The sequence below is a fragment of the Choristoneura fumiferana genome, chromosome 18 (genome assembly GCF_025370935.1).
Source record: "Choristoneura fumiferana chromosome 18, NRCan_CFum_1, whole genome shotgun sequence".
NCBI lineage: Eukaryota > Metazoa > Arthropoda > Insecta > Lepidoptera > Tortricidae > Choristoneura > Choristoneura fumiferana.
Window position 1 is genome coordinate 20,421,472 of NC_133489.1, and position 16,850 is coordinate 20,438,321.

Consider the following 16,850-nt stretch of genomic DNA (forward strand, 5'->3'; position numbering starts at 1 on the left):
AAATGACCGGTATCAGTTTTTTTGTCAGAATTTCGGACAATTTTATTCTGTCTGAAAAAGCTTGTGGTGTTTTCGATGGAAAAATACACCTGCAGTTTTTATTTAAGTAATGATCCCTTCTTACGCCCCTTAATGCACAATGTACTACTTTACTAAAATTGACGATACCGCTGGAGCAGCAGTTGCAGGGTTATAAAACGAAGTTTATTGTGCGCAGGTAAGTTAGCCAAGAATGAGTATTATAAATGTGAACGTTTGGGAGTGATTGAGTTTGTGAGTGAGTGAGTATGTTTGTTACTTCTTAACGCTGAAACGGCTGGACGGATTTGGATGAAATTTGGCAAAAAGTTAGTTTATAACCTAGATTAAAACATAGGTTAATTTTTATCCCAATATTCCCACGGGATAGGGATAAAATCTCTAAATAACAAATTTAGGGTTAAAATTGTTCGACGTCAGATTGAAATTTGAAAAAAAATGGCGCCAATTTTGCTAACTTAAAACTACCTAAGTCAACCAGCCGATGATTGTTTAACCATAAAGGTACCTATATACTCTTGATAATACTTTTATCTCCAATGGTATGAATGAACGAATTAATTAAATTGTTAAGTATTTACTATATACGTTAATAAAGAATCCACATATAATCCGGCCAGTAATAAATAACCAAATACTTACAAATAAAACACAAACGCTAAATAACAACCGCTGGGCTTAGAGTCATGAAATTATGTAGGTAGCTGGACGTCTGGAATAACATATAGGCTACTTTTTATCCCGATATTCCCACGGGATAGGTAGAGATAAAATCTCGAAATAACAACCGCTGGGTTTAGTCATGAAATTTGGCATGGGTGTTTTAATTTAACGTCAATGAAAACCACGATGTAAATTTAGGGAATTCCCGCGTAAATTTAATAAATTCCCGGCTTTCAATTCAACATCTGTATCTAATGATTTACGCGTGCGAAGCCGCGGGTAAACGCTAGTTTTTAATATTAAACACCCTGGCCAATTTTGACGCTGTATATGTTTTATGTTTTGAATATTCAGTATAGTGCTGGAGTGGTTCACCTTGAATATTTCTGCGCCCGGAAAATATCTCTATCTTTTATTATACTTACCTCCTTTATATGATAGATATAGATAGAACCCTGAGTGCAGAAATAAATACCTCGGCCTGCCGTAAGGTCCATATCAGGATGGTAATGTGATGACCGATTTACTTATAGTATTTGTAGGAAATGGAATGAGCTAAATGAACGAGATTAAGCAAATTTAAAATTTTTGTACTCGTGTGCCCACGATCATTTAGTAAATGTAAAATTTAAAAATAAATAAAATTAACGAAATAAGCGGAATAATTAATTGAATATATAAAACAAATATCATCAAAATCAAGTCCATTGGTATGGAATCAATCATACCTACTCAAATGTGTTTTTTTTTATTTAATTTTAACACATAAAATACAATTAAGTATGACCATCTGAAAACAAAATTAAAACAGTTCCTATTCACAAAAGTTGATTTGGTTTTATCGCTTAGGGCAACAATAAAAGCCCAAGTCGAGCCAATTAAAAAAAAATGGTTTAAGCTAGCGAAAATACAAGACATTTGCTAAAAAAAACAACGCGAGCGTGGATTGAATGAGGAGATAGGTACTGGTAGGTAGACTTCAGACTCTCAGACCATTTCAAATAAACAGTTTTCCTTCACAAATATTGCTCGCATGCTCTTGTTAATTAAACCATAAGTATGATAAACAGGTATTTGCCTCAATTGATGATATTATAAGCTTGTAGCACAGTAGACATATATGTAGTTCGACCTAATTCGCTGCATCGCAACTAAACTCGCGCTCAGTCATTCTCACCGCCCGAGGAGCAGCGGCCGCGTTCGCGATTAAAAATACACGCGCGTGGGGAAATTAAAAAGTTTGTGTTCTATTTTCAAATTGAAAGCGTTTGTGTTTTATTTGTAAGTATTTGGTTATTTATTACTGGCCGGATTATGTGTGGATTCTTTATTAACGTATGTAGTAAATTACAATTTAATTAATTCGTTCATTCATACGGTCAGACCATTGGAGATAAAAGTATTATCAAGAGTAGGTATATGGTTAAACAATCATCGGCTGGTAGACTAAGGTAGTTTTAAGTTAGGAAAATTGGCGCCAATTTTTAAAAATTTCAAATCGGTCAACGTCGAACAATTTTAAAAGATGTTACCAGTGTTAAAAACGTTTAATTTGACTTTTAATCAGCAACAGTCCAATTTCCATGTTTTCAGCATTTACAATAAGTATTTAATATACATATACCTACCAATTGTCAACAAGCATGACCTTCAGCTTATTTTTTTTAAATTATAAATTGAATAAAAATAGCATAAAAAATCCATATTTACAAGTTTTTTTTTTAATTCACAAGTCGCAACACATTTTTTTATCTACCCACAGTGCTATAAAATTTTGAACAAGTACCCAAGAAGTCCGTTATTGGGTGTAATCATTTTCATTACTTAGTATATTAAATTCAAACTCAAAACATTTATTTGTGTGGAAAAAATAACAAATATGCCGCAGTCATACGTTACGTTGTTTGGAAAACAAATGAAGCTCTGCCAGCGAGAGTGTAAGGTTACTTTTAGGACAGTTCTTTGGTGGTTGTTATTGATCAAGTCCAACATTGTTTTTGACTTATCTATTAATTGGTAACGTGCTAACTAAAATAATAATTTCAGTTACTTATGCTAATGCTTTTAATGTATCATTTTCACAAAGACATCAAAAAGTATAAAATAAAACATTAAATTTATAAAATCAAAAACCCGACTGCCTTAAAAACTAAAAGGAAGAAAATAAGTCTAGTGGTCTAGAACTCTGTTATGTAGCTAATTTAAAGTTCAACAGTCGGGACCTATTTAAATTGTGACCAGGTGAAAAATTCTTAGCAATGGATCCCGACTTAAATTTATTGTTTTTTATCTATAAAACATAAGCCTTCTCGTTTTGAGACGAGGCCTATACCCTGCAGTGGGATGTAAGTAGGCTGAAATGAGGATGATGATGAATCGCCCCAAGTGTGTAGTCTTCTCCATATTTCTCTACGACTGAAGCATGAACTCGAAGGCTGTGGAGAGGCGAAGAGTGAACGTTTCCGAGATGTGATGCTGGCGTTTGTTTAGGATCTAAGGCCCTGTTTACATTATCCCAGTAAAATATTTCCAGTAGCATGACACCGCGGTGCTCCATCGACCTCATGTAACGCGTTAGGATCACGACCCCGCAATGTAACGCTACTGGAGCAAGACAGCGTGTCGTACTAACATCTCGATTTTAAAGGAGCTTTAACCAGCGGGCCTACTACGAAATTGGAAAATCGAGGTTCGTGTCGTTCCGTTCCTCTGACCCTTATACTATTTAATACTAGAGTGAGAGGGACGGTACGGCCCGAATTTCGATTTTCGGAGTAGGCCCTCAGGCCATCCTTCCATCTCGTTGGTGGACGTCTTAAGCCACGGGTTTAAGCTAGTTCTAAGTAATATTAATGAATATTCTTTAGTATAATTTTTGTTCTTGTTGTTGTACAGCTATTTACTGTACTTACTCCTTTTTCACAAACGTATCATGATTTTTCAGATATCATCATGTCGGGCGCGGCTAGCAAAAATGGACCGGTGCAGAATTTGGCTGCGCGGGCGCCATGGTAAGCCAATGTTTTAGTAATATTTCTTAGTTGTCTATATTTTTTGTTGATTGTACTATTTTCATCTCAACTTAATGAACTATACTTATCGAATTTATAGATAATCCGTTAACTGGAAGTATGAGTTTATATTCGGACGATTTAAAACAGCAATTTATTTATTTACATAGGTACTCATTTTACATATACGAAAGTTTGAAAAACACATCGATAATATTTAAAATAATAAGTATTTGAACTGTGAAATTTATGAAATATAACAGTATGGCACCAAAGATAACAGAATTAACATTTACAAACAACCAACTTTTATGTCACATGAAATCGTAAATCTTGTTTAAAGACTCGTGTGCTCGAAAAATTGTTTCGCATAATTTTTCTTCAGTGAAAAGTGAAAATATGTTTAGTAAGTAATTATCATTTTAGTTATGTCGATCTATCATTCGATCAAACGTTACATTAGAAAAATCAATAATGTATACGTGTCAATAAAAGTTAATGTGTTCTCGGATACACAATGTGATACCACAACAGAAACTTGACATTTAAAAATATATTATGTTTCTTGTCAAGGTTATTGTAGAATATATTGTTTTTTTGCGACTTTTGTCATTACTTTTAATGTTTTAAGAAGCATTAAAATTATTCAAACGGATATTTTTAAATATCAAAATGCTAAATTAATTGACAAGAATATATACACCATTAGTTAAATGAATATGTAATAAAAAGTATATATAACCTAATATCTCATTTAGTTTTGAGTTGTGACTTTTGAGCGAGTTTTTCGAAATTCATGTGCGAAATTACATTTGAAATTTGAGGTGAAGTTTACGAGTTCTACGGTGAATTGGCCTTCGATATTTTCGTGCACAAATCTGCGAAGTAACACAATCTGCACTGGGCCCGTGTGGGAACTACGGCCCTAGCTCTCTCATTCTGAGAGGAGGCCTGTGCTCTGCAGTGAGACGTATATAAGCTGGGATGATGATAATGATGATTCATTTACGTAGTGCTCCGATTGAAGTCCATGTATGTGTATGAATTACAGCAAATATAACAATACCGTTACTTACGTCTAATAAAATGTCCTTTACTGTGAATAGTCCATTGTTATCATGATTACAATGGGCCACTATGAATGACCCCATAATAGTAGATAAGAATATCATACAACTACAATCCTACAACCATACCATAATATTATAAATGCGAAAGTTCATAAGTTATTTATTTCCAGAACAATACAGGTCCAACTAAAAAAAAGGTAGGTATATTAGGTAACAATAAAATTAAATAAGCTAAAACTATAATAAATCTAAAAATGGACCCTGCGGCATGGTACCAAAGATGCTGGCAGCATTTCCCCGCTGGATCGCAAGACTGATGCGTTGAGCGAGGAAACTGCCAGCTCTTCGGTCTCCTGTGGTATCTCTGAGTCTCTTTGATAGATCTTTGAAGAGGGTTCTCTATCGTTTGCTCGAATTTCATATGCCCGAATGTATCGTTTTCTAGAATTTTCATTTGCCATAAAGTAATTTATTTCTGAAATAGTAATTTCTTCAGAGCTGATTTTAAACTATCCTAACCTAACCTACTGCATTATATATGATGACATTTAAAAAAATCCTAAAAACAGCACGGTTCTATATATTTTATGGCAAACGTTGGTATGGCAAGTGAAATTCGGGCAAATGAAATTCGGGCAAGTAAAGGTAAACGCTTTGAAGAGCCTCAGAGCGCCAGTGTAATGTCACAGAATAAGTAATAGTGTAATGTTTGTTATTCGTTCGCGCTAAAACGGCTGGACGGATTTTAATGAAATTTGGTATTCAAAAAGCTGAATGTTTCGAATAACACATAGACTAGTTTTATCCCGATGACCCAACAGGATCGGGATGGATGGATGGATTTAGGAGCTGCATGCACAAACATTAGTTGCATAGGCGTGCTATCGTAAGGTGTGGGCGAGGAAAGTGATTGTTTTTATTTCATTAAAAAATGACCATTTTGTTTTGACGATATCGTTTCTTTGTATTGGAGCGGTCGGTTTTGTAAACATCAACCCAGTTATCAACCTCTGCGGATAACCTTGCTTGCCCTGTACCTACATTAAACATATTTCTGACTTGGTCACAAATGTAGAGCGTGATCAAATAAAAATAACGTATTTATAAGTAGCCAGGTGGAAATTTTTAGCGCCACCACCTGGGGGAAAATTCGTCTGATAGAAATTGATAACCTAACCAACGAAAAGTTGGAAAACCCCGGACATTGTCACTTCAAAGTTCAATATCTCATAAAAGGCTGAACCGATTTTGATGAAACATGTCTAAAAATCATCGCTAGAAAACCCGCTTTCAAATAAAAAAAACCGCATTCAAATTGCTCCACCCGTTTAAGAGCAACGGTGCCACAGACAGACACACATAGCGGTCAAACTTATAACACCCCTCTTTTTGCGTCGGGGGTTAAAAATAGAAAGCATCAAACAAATACGAAACGTTCCTGTCTTTTTAAAAAGAAAGAAAATTGTATTAACAGTTTTCTGGAAAAAATATTTCTTTGTCTCTATATGTTTCATCATCATCAACATCATCATATCAGGACGTATTGGACGTCCACTGTTGGACCAGGCCTCCCAAATAGACCTCCACTCCTCCTCTCTTTTATGTTTAGTTAAAATATAAGAAAATTTACATTTGACCTGTCATTATCATGTGATTTTTAGGGTTCCGTACCACAAAAGGAAAAAAAGGAACTCTTATAGGATCACTTTTCTGTCTGTCTGTCTGTCTGTCAAGACCCTTTTTCTCAGAAACCCGTGGAGGTATCAATCTGAAATTCATATCAAATACTTTGATCTACTGTCCCTTGGAGCTATGAAAAAATCAAACTTCTAAGCCAACGCAATCAAAAGATACAGCCGTTTATGCTGCAAATTTTCAACACGCGCAAGGGAATCAAAACCTACAGGGTACTTCCCGTGAACTCAGAATCTTGAAATTTGGTACGAAGCAACGTCTTATAGCACAAATAAAGGAAAAATTGCGAAAAGCGTAAATTTTTCATCATCCCAGCCTATATACATCCCACTGCTGGGCACAGGCCTCCTCTCAGACAGGGCTTGGGCTATAGTTCCCATGCGGGCCCAGTGCGGATTGGGAACTTCACACGCACCATTGAATTGCTTCGCAGGTTTGTGCAGGTTTCCTCACGATGTTTTCCTTCACCGCAAAGCTTGTGGTAAATTTCAAATGTAATTCCGCACATGAATTTGGAAAAACTCAGATGTGCGAGCCGGGGTTTGAACCCACGACCCTCTGTTTGAGAGGCGATAGGTCAAACCACTAGGCCACCATGGCTTTTAGTTACATCATATAATAGAAATATTTTTAATACATTGTACGGAGCCCTCGGTGCGCGAGGCCGACTCGCACTTGACTGGTTTTTATCATGTGATCTTTATGATTAACACCATCTATTTATGCCATGAAAACTTGTTGTGGCTGGTATGTGTGGCAATTGTATTTTCAAAAATCTTCTGATGCTGTTTTGTTTCTTATTAAAATTCAAGAAATGTTTCCATTCGGTACATTAATATCTTCAACAATTACTACTTTCCTTCCAACCTTTCCTTCTAACTTGCAAATACGTTTAACGCTTCATTATCATCATCATCCACTGCTGGACAAAGCCCCCCCCCCCCCTTAGAACGCCACAATGAACGACAACTCGCCACTTGCATCCACCGGTTTCCCGACACTCTCACGATGTCGTCAGTCCACCTGGTGGGAGGCCTGCCAACGCTTCGTCTTCCGGTTCGTGGTCGCCACTCGAGGACTTTTCTCCCCCAACGGTTATCTGTTCTTCGAGCGATGTGGCCTGCCCATTGCTTCTTCAATTTGCATATTTTTCCAGCTATATCAGTGACGCTTGACGCTTATTTGGACAAAATACAAGGTTTGTTTATTCAGAGGTGAAATTCAATTGTAATACTGCTCCATGTAATGCTCTTTGACATTGCTTAAACTATTGTGAACAAACTTGGCCTTTAGCTTCCTTGAACGTTATCCGAAAAAACATTTAAGATACAAAACAATGCAATGACGCTTTTTGAGTACGTAAGCAGTACGAAAAAGAGAGGTAAACTCTTAAAGAAATATTCCTAAAGGTGCATGAATTATATTACTGTTTTTAATATGCTTCACTAAAGGAGAAATTATGTTTTCGACTGAATGTATGCTTTTGACTAAATGTATAGATGTGTATGTGTAGATGTGTTTTGTTGCATTTAAATTTTTCTGATCTACTGTTAATGCACCACCTGCTGTGAACTAGTCCTTCCTTATTCTTTCTGTAAAAAGGTTGCCTGGAAGAGATCGCTCTTAAGCGTTAAGGCCGCCTATTGCTTACCTTGTAATTTTCTCTGTGTACCTGTTTTCTGTATCGCTTACTATTTCTGGTGTACAATAAAGAGTAATTGTATTGTGTTTATCGATTTCACCGAGTTCTTATGAGCTGATTCCACTGTCATTCTGTCAAGATGTAATGATGGGATGCTGAAGAAAAACTATTTTGAGTCGCTTCAATTTTGTTAAGGAGTACCTATTTGTCTTCGTTTTGTCTTAGGGTTAAAAGCTTTTTATGAATAGTAACGGTAAAGGTCAAATTCTTATATTATTCCAACAAACTTGTCACTGTCCACAGCCACTTTGTAGAAACGCTGGATGTTTCCTAAAAAATATAAATATAGCGAATCAATATCCGTTTGTTTACTCAACTAAACCATCTACTTAAGTTTTTTGTCCAGTTCCTTATAAGTAACCTACATAAACATTTTTTCTTATGTGTTTATCTTTATAACAGAAGAAATAAAACCGGCCAAGAGCGTGTCGGACACACCCAAAATAGGGTTTCGTAGCCATTACGAAAAAAATAAGTAATATTTTTCTAAGGATTTCGTATTTTGTACGGAATCTTCCATAGTTTAGGTATATTTTATACCTTAGGCTGCTATTTACTCTTAAACAACTAATAATTCTCAAGCAAACTTAGCCGTCATAGTTTTCCTTGAAAGTTTGATATACTTACTATCATCCTGAATTTTTTCCACCCACCGGTTTAGATTTTAGAGGGGGGGGGGGGGACGCTCGATTTTAAAAAAACATTTTGAATATTTCGCAAAACATCATTTCTAAAGTTGAATACTTCCAAACACATTTTTGAATCGAAAAATTTGTACTAGCTAACGTCAGCAGCAGCCGCAGCCTAATCCGATAGAAAATGCACGATGAACCTCCTAGATGACGTTAGCAGTTCTGTAATTGTTCGAAATGTTAAAAAGTCCGTTTGGACTATTGATGAACGCTGGGACTATAGAAACCTGAGTTTACGGTACCATTCCATATCAACAAATAACTCAGTAGAGCAAACAAAACAATACAATTCTTCCATATTTACAGAATCATCGTCCCAAGTATTTCATAATGAACGAAAGAGGATTATACCTACTACAGACTGATTTGCCACTACTACGCTATTGATATTATGATATAGTAAACATACGTTCGTAAATGTTTTTTTTTGACATGACGCACCATGATTTTTCAAAATAGTTGACAACTGTGGCTTATTAAGTAATTTTTTTGATAGTTGTCTCCGCGAGAAGTGGCAAAAAAATTAAACGAAAAAAAAACTATATTTTTTTCCATCCAAGGTTAAGGATATGAATGTCTGTAAAATATGAATTATGAACCCAATTTTATGTTCCTTCGTTCTGAAGTTATTTGGTTACTCTCGCTTGGTTTTAGCTAAAATAACAGTTTAATAATTACCACCTCTCTCTGTTGTCTTATGACATTTTCGAAAATAAGTCTGAAACAAAAGGAGATCGAAGGCTGACATTACGCATACAGTGTTCTTAGGTCTTGCCACTACTGTACCTCAAATTAAACCAAATACCTATCTTGCGGGACCACTTTTGTTAGCTTAGCCTGCTACTCTTTCTCACAATAAAGACCTGATTGATTATATTAACATATTACTTTAATTATAAAGATCGCTGTAGTTTAATCTCAAAAGAACAACATACTTTTTTTTTAATAACCAGCTTTTTTATCTGCTGTTATTGGAAATAAAGCTACAGTGTCAACAAAAACCTAAAGCCTCACTGTAGCTCATAAAAATAACACATTTAACACTCAACTCATACATGGCTCAATACAGTAAAATGTTTGAGTTCCACTTTGCCGAACATTTGGTGTTTTAGCCAAATAATATTCGGTAAACCTGCCGAATATGCTGAATACCGAATACAAAACGAATATTCGGCCCATCCCTAGTTAAAAAGTGCCGCACGGTGTAGGTATTCAGGTGAAACTCTAAAGCCGGGTTTAGATTAGCAAGAAAAATCGTGCAAGTTGCATTACATTGCGGCGCTCGATTGACCATGCACTACAAACTCGTTGGATTTATTGTACGAGTACCTATTGCACGATTTTTCTTGCAAGTCTAAACCCGGCTTTTTTAACTGTATCTATCTTATTTTTTTTATTAATTAAAAAAGAACGTGTCCAGCATTTTCCCATAACCTAACAGACAGACTAGTTGGATTTCTTCTAGACACTACCCTATTGGCTTCGAGAGCAGTGCAGTGTGCAGTTAGCCAATCATCTAGATTATGCAGCTAGCCTTAGTCCTTCTAGAACAAATGAAAGGCCTATTATTAGACAATTTGCAGGCACCGCACCGTAACCTGCGCACACGCATACCGCGTTAACCTTTATACGTGACGAGCGGCCAACACGATGACATTGAATTAGGGTCCAAGGCCGTCGGGTTTCAAGGGCTCGGATTGAAAAAAACGAAGATGTCGTGTTGTGTCGTGATTCTCTCTGTCTCTCTCTCTATGCTTATGATGCGACACAACACAAGCCGTCACAACAGACTGCTTCAGATAAATATGTGAACGCAACCATATAAAATTTATGAAACCGATATTATTTTAGTCCGTCAGTCACTGAGATTATCAGAAAATATTGGACGTATCCATTATATTTATTAAAGAAAAAAAGAAAGAATAAATTTATTTGGCAAAATTCGGTACAGCAAAAAATATTACAATTAAAAAAATAGATCAACCTTGCATACTCTTACATACTAAATAAAAATAAATAAGAGAAACATTGTGCCGAAAGAAGTAAAAAAAAGACTTCTAAATTACGGCAAACAAAAGATACAGTTATTAACTAACTTACAAAAAGTTGGAAAACCCCTGACTTTGTCACTTCAAAGTTCAATATCTCAAAAACGGCTGAACCGATTTTGATAAAAGAGCATTCAAATCGGTCCACGCGTTTAATCTGTCATCTCCCAGGATAACAGGATCAAAGCAATTTGGGCACAAATTTGTGCCTCTGGGAGAGGACGGGTTAAGAGATACGGTGCCACAGCAGACACACATAGCAGTCAAACTTATAACACCCCTCTTTTTGCGTCGGGGGTTAAAAAGGGCCATACTCAGCGTGTTGCTATTGCTACGGCAAGCCGCAGCGCTGGTTTTCAGATGACCCTTTAACTTACAACTTAAAAGATTATAATGCCGCGAAAGCGTGAACGTCAGAAAGCGCCATTAATCAAATAAAATATAATAATAATAAAAAGTAGAAAATTATAATAATAACAAAAACGACAACAGATAAACATTTATTATAATAGGTAATTAATTACATTATTATTTGTTCTTTTGTCAATCAAACAAAAAGTGACAATGATGAAACGCGTTAAAGTTCAGAAATTTACATGTGTGACGTCACACGAGACTTTAACCGGCTATATATCCATAACTTCTTATTTAATTGTCAAAAATATGGATCCAGCTTCCTGGGAAGAGCTTGTCAGTGTCTCAAAAAGCCGGCAACGCACTTGTGATACCCCTCGTGTTGGCAGTGTCCATGGGCGGCGGTGATTGCTTCCCATTAGGTGATACCCATACCCGTTTGCCCCTTATAAAAAAAAAGTGTCCGATGTTTTTTGAAAATGTAACAGACGAACTAATTTAAATATATTTAGGAATCTATTTACCTATTAGTAAACCTTTTTGTAGGTGGCAGGACCTTGTGCAAGATCCGCCTGGATTGCTACCACCATCTTGCTCGCTTATCCTGCCGTGAAGCAGCAGTGCTTGCACTGTTGTGTTTCGGCGTGGAGAGTAAGACAGCCGGTGAAATTACTGGCACTTGAGGTATCCCATCTTAGGACTCTAGGTTGGCAACGCATCTGCAATACCCCTGATGTTGCAGATGTTTATGGACGTGGTGATCTCTTACCATCAGGAGACCCACTTGCTCGTTTGCCATCCAGTCGAATAATAAAAAAAACCTTTTTCTTAAGTATAGGCTAAAAATCTAAAATAAACGTTAGTCGAACATATTTTTAGGTATTTTTAAGACTGGGCGTTTGAGTACAACCGGTAAAATTCAAGAGGTCATAAGACGAGTTACGTACCTTTACGTTATTTTGGATTACATTTAAATATTTTGTATCTTTTACTGCTGCTTTGGAAATAAGTTTACTTTGAAGGTTAGGTTAGGTTTGAAGGTTGGAAGGTTAGTTGCGGTATATTTTTCTATATACCTATACATTTTCATGAATTTCTAACGTCAAATCAAGTTAACATATTTTTTCTAAGATCTTTGCTGTGTGCTTAGAAAAATAGGGACGTCTAGATATCCTGAAAAATCTACAGTTTTACTGTACATTCATATCATTACGTACAATCTTCCCTCAAAAGAAGAGCCCTTTAAAGTTGAAATAATAATAATAAAATAATTAAACGATACCCCACACTTATTTTATTGTACCACTTTGTCGACAGAATTGCTACATTATTTATATCCATACAAAATTCCAGCTTTTTGGCACTGATAGTCTTTAAGGCGCGCTTATAGAAGAATTTTCGGTATTTGAGGGGGTGAAGCAGACGACGCGGTGGAGGCGAATGCGGGGCGACTCGCGTGTCTGTCACGCAGCCCGTTGACGGCCTTATTCTGTTTGTAACCGTATTCTGGTTAATGTGAATGCCGGATTTTTCCTTAAAATTATAATTACACATTTTTTTGGTTTAATAAAGAAAATCTTCGTTTAATATGAATAGTCTTGGTAATAAACAATTTATTTTTATGCCTCTTCATGCCCACAGTTTGATTTGTAACGTAGGTAATGGATATATACATTTAGACTGAATAGGTCGATAGATAGATATGACAGATGGCATGCTCTTGTTTCGGAGGCCAAGACCCTCTTTGGGCCTGAGCCAAATTAGTTAGTTAGATAGCTTATTAGTCTGGTCAACATTTAGGATACTTTATGTTACGGAAAATAATATTTTTGGATATAATAAAAAATTGCTCTAAATCGGATTCCCGCGGACGCAGTCGACGGCAACAATTAGTTTTAAATAATTTATAGCTCTTCCAAAATGTCTGGAGCATGAAGCGATGCTTTTCTTATTTTCATGACTTGAGAAGTATGGATATGTAGGAGAAAGTTATTTATCTTCAGTCAGAGGAGATTCCAAAGTTGATTGTCTGGAGCATGAAGCGATGTTTTCGCTATTTTCGTCGCTTGAAAAAATAGATATGTAGAAGAAAGTTTTTTCTTCAGTCAGAGGAGGTTCTACAGTTATTTTTCATGAAGATTCTTTTTACCTTAGTGGCATTCCCCGAGCTCGACGGGAATCAACAATTTCGGGTAGTAACCAGTCCATATAAAATGAAATTAGTTTGTCTTTCATTTTTTTCCCCAAAATGTATCATCTATAAGTATGATTACTGTTTTGAGGTGATGATTTTCACCACTCCACACAGCAAATATACACTGTGCTCAACACGTGACATGGAGACCTTGGATCTGGTCATACCAGTTACCATTTTTGTTAATTTCAGTAGTTTTAGTTTCCTTTTCATAATTCTACATCTGAATTTCGTTTTCTTTGATACCTTTTTTCAAGTCCATTTCTAAAGCTACACTTCAACCGGGCACTTTATTTCACTTTTACTTAAAGATGATACATTTTGGGAGAAAAAATTAAAGACAAACTAATTTCAAAATTGAATACAAACTGAAATATAGATAGATGCACAGAAAAACCAGAAAAAATAAGACCAGCACTGGAAATCGAACCCAGGTCCTCGGTATTCCGTACCGGTGCTATACCGCTACACACTGCTGGTCCACCAGCAGTGACCAGCAGTGGTGTTGACCGGCAGTGGTGTAGCGGTTATAGCACGCGGTACGGAATACCGAGGACTGGGTTCGATTCCAATGCTGGTCTTATTTTTCTGGTTTTTCGGTGCATCTATATTTCAGTTTGTATTTTCAATTTAGGTTTTACGGATGACAGTAAGAGAAAAAAAATTGGAATGGAAATAAAAAATATAAAAAGATTCCAAAAAACCAATCTTGATTTACGTGAAGGTAAATTACAAATCGAAGTCCCTATAATAAATAAGTCGCTGATAAGGTAGGCGGTAGGCGTCGTAATGTACGGTCTAGTACACACGGACCGCATTCCAATTGCAATCCGGCTGTAAAATGGCAGAACTACATCAAAACTGCGTAAGAACTGCACTCCGACTGCTTGGCAGTTGGAATGCAGTCTCTGACAGTCGGGTCCAGTGCTGGTGCAGTTGTACTAACTGCGCAATAACTGCATCCAAACTCCCATTTTGCAGCCGGATTGCAGTTGGAGTACATGTTTTGTCAATAATTTACTAGTGCAACCAAGTGCAACCATCTTATTTTATTAAAATAATTTATGTTAAATAACTTGGCTGAATGCAAGATATTACCTTTGCCTGCAAAAAGTGAGAAAATCTAAACTTAGATCGAAACTGTTGCATCTACTATCAGAAATGTCAGTGAAACTGTCAAAGGGATCAAGCAGGGCTACTACGAAACTCGAAACTAGAATTTCGTGTCATGCGGTCCTCTGACACTTATACTATTTAATACGAGAGCGAGAGGGACGGTACGATACGAACTTCGAGTTTCGAGTTTCGTAGTAGCCGCAAGATTCGCCGCATGTTCGCCGTGAGTAGTATAGGTTTAACAACGTGCCTACAATTTGTATGGCAGTCGCGGTAGAATCTGGACGAAGCCGTCCGCTTCCATGAGCAGCCGAGGCCCGCGCCAACCAGCTTGCGGTCGTAGTACGAATGTGAAATCCGTTCAGCAGTGCTGCTACGAAACTCGAAGATCGTGGGTTGCGGTCCTCTGACACTTATACTATTTAGTACGAGATGGAGAGGGACCGCACGACACGAACTTCGAGTTTGGAGTTTCGTAGTAGCCCTGCTGACTCGGCCCGACTCCGGCCGGTCGTTAGTGTGTGGTAGGTATTCGTTTAGGTACTCTAATGCTTCTCATATGTGCTCTGAGTTCACTTATGCGTTTTCCTCTTTCGCTTAACTTTTTTAATACTGCGATTACCCATATTATTTGCTCTCAAAAGTAGTACTAGCGCGTTAGAAAAATGTGCACAGGTCCGTCGTCGACTACGTACACGCGGACTGGCGACTGGGCAATACTTTGGCCGCCGCCGCGCGCTAGAACCGTTTTATTTTGCTAAAGACGAAATAAATTGGTATGATTGATGTACTCAACCTATTGAAAATCTATGAAGCATAAATCTAAATCTACTAAAAACTATTTAATAAAGCAAATTTTGTGTTGATATTCATAATAGTTTTTATAATATTTGGTTTACGTGTAAACGAAGGCTCTTTTCAAAAAAATAATATCGAGGTTTTTGTCAGCAATCGTGTTTTTGATGAAGTCAAAAACTAGCTAATAGACTGAAAATATACATATAAAAAAATTGCAGTTGTAAGTATTGTGTAAGTATATTTTAAATATTTTCTAAAATTGTAGTTTTCACTACGTACAGCGCCTTAAGCTGACCCGGGGACGGACGGACAGACAGACATAGCAAAACTATAAGGGTTCCAAGGGTTGCTATTTTTATTACGGAGCCCTAAAAAGGCGAAAGTTACTTAATTTATAAACTGGCAACATATTAACCCCCTGACAACACGATGTCAGCATCCAATTCTAATGTTAACCCAGTCAATTTTTTTTTTTTTATTCCAACGGATTCGATTTGTAGCATTCGAACATGGCGGATGTAGACAATATCTAATTTTGCTATTTCTGTTTCTTTGGCTAGTTGAAGTATAATTTTGATAGTGTTTTATGCGGCGATTTACCTTAACAGTGAACAGTGATCCCAAAATTCTATATTGCTCTCGTGACTAACATTTTTTAATGCGCAAGTGGTCTCCGCGTGGTTTCTGGAATTTTACTATCAAGTTGCAAAAACTACAATCACCGTACAACGAGCCTCTCAAAGAGAGTTTACCTCGACACTGGCGAAATTGTCCTATTAATTAGGACAGAACAGCCATATTTTAAAAGAGAAGAAGATTTATTCCAACAAAAAATTACAGCATTACAGTTAGACACCAATGCGCTGTAAAATTCAAATTGTACAAAACAAAAAGACATAAAATACATAAAAAAACTATGAACAGTTAGGGATTTTTGAACGTCGTCTTCGTCGCTGCCCTAAAACGACGGAACACCACACCCTCCGGCCAGAAGTCGGAGCGCAGGAACATTTGCAGGTACTTGGAGTCTAAATGAGCTGAAATGATTATGAACAGTGGCAAGGGACGCGAGAATTCCGTATTCTTATTCAATATCCGCGTTGCCTTTTAACAGTATTAAGTGGTTAGACGATGTGCAGATTGTTGAAACGTTTCCGCTAATTACGCAATGCGCCGGCGCAGCGAAACGCATTAGTGAAAGTCTCCCGGTGCAGCGCTTGCGCTACACTGTTTACCGAAGGGCTTAGTGCAAAGGTGCTAGTTGTGCTAGCTGTGTTAGTTGCAATTTTGTACTAATTTTCTACCACAGCGAAATAGTGCGGAAGAGTCTTAAGTATTTAATTAATTCGATATTTAAAATTAAGATTCTAGTTCGTTCATGTGAAGTTAAACGAGGGTTATTATTTGAGTTGTGAGTGGCGTGTTTTCGTTCGCGTAATTTCTGCTGCATTCAGAGGGCCTACTGCTC

The 16,850-nt window shown here is 36.8% G+C and overlaps 1 protein-coding gene across 2 annotated transcripts in view; it reads left to right on the forward strand.

Moving 5' to 3' along the window:
- The first annotated feature begins 1,861 nt into the window (after window positions 1-1,861).
- LOC141438347 (short-chain dehydrogenase/reductase family 16C member 6-like) overlaps window positions 1,862-16,850 on the forward strand; it is a 30,881-nt gene continuing 15,892 nt past the window's right edge. Inside the window, exons 1-2 of one of the 2 annotated variants that reach the window (XM_074102199.1) lie at window positions 1,862-1,983; window positions 3,647-3,713. In XM_074102199.1, the coding sequence (XP_073958300.1) occupies window positions 3,655-3,713 (59 nt within the window). In that variant the 5' untranslated portion in view covers window positions 1,862-1,983; window positions 3,647-3,654. Of the gene's footprint in view, window positions 1,984-2,475; window positions 2,640-3,646; window positions 3,714-16,850 lie in introns of those variants that run through there. The other variant, XM_074102198.1, reaches the window with a different exon arrangement.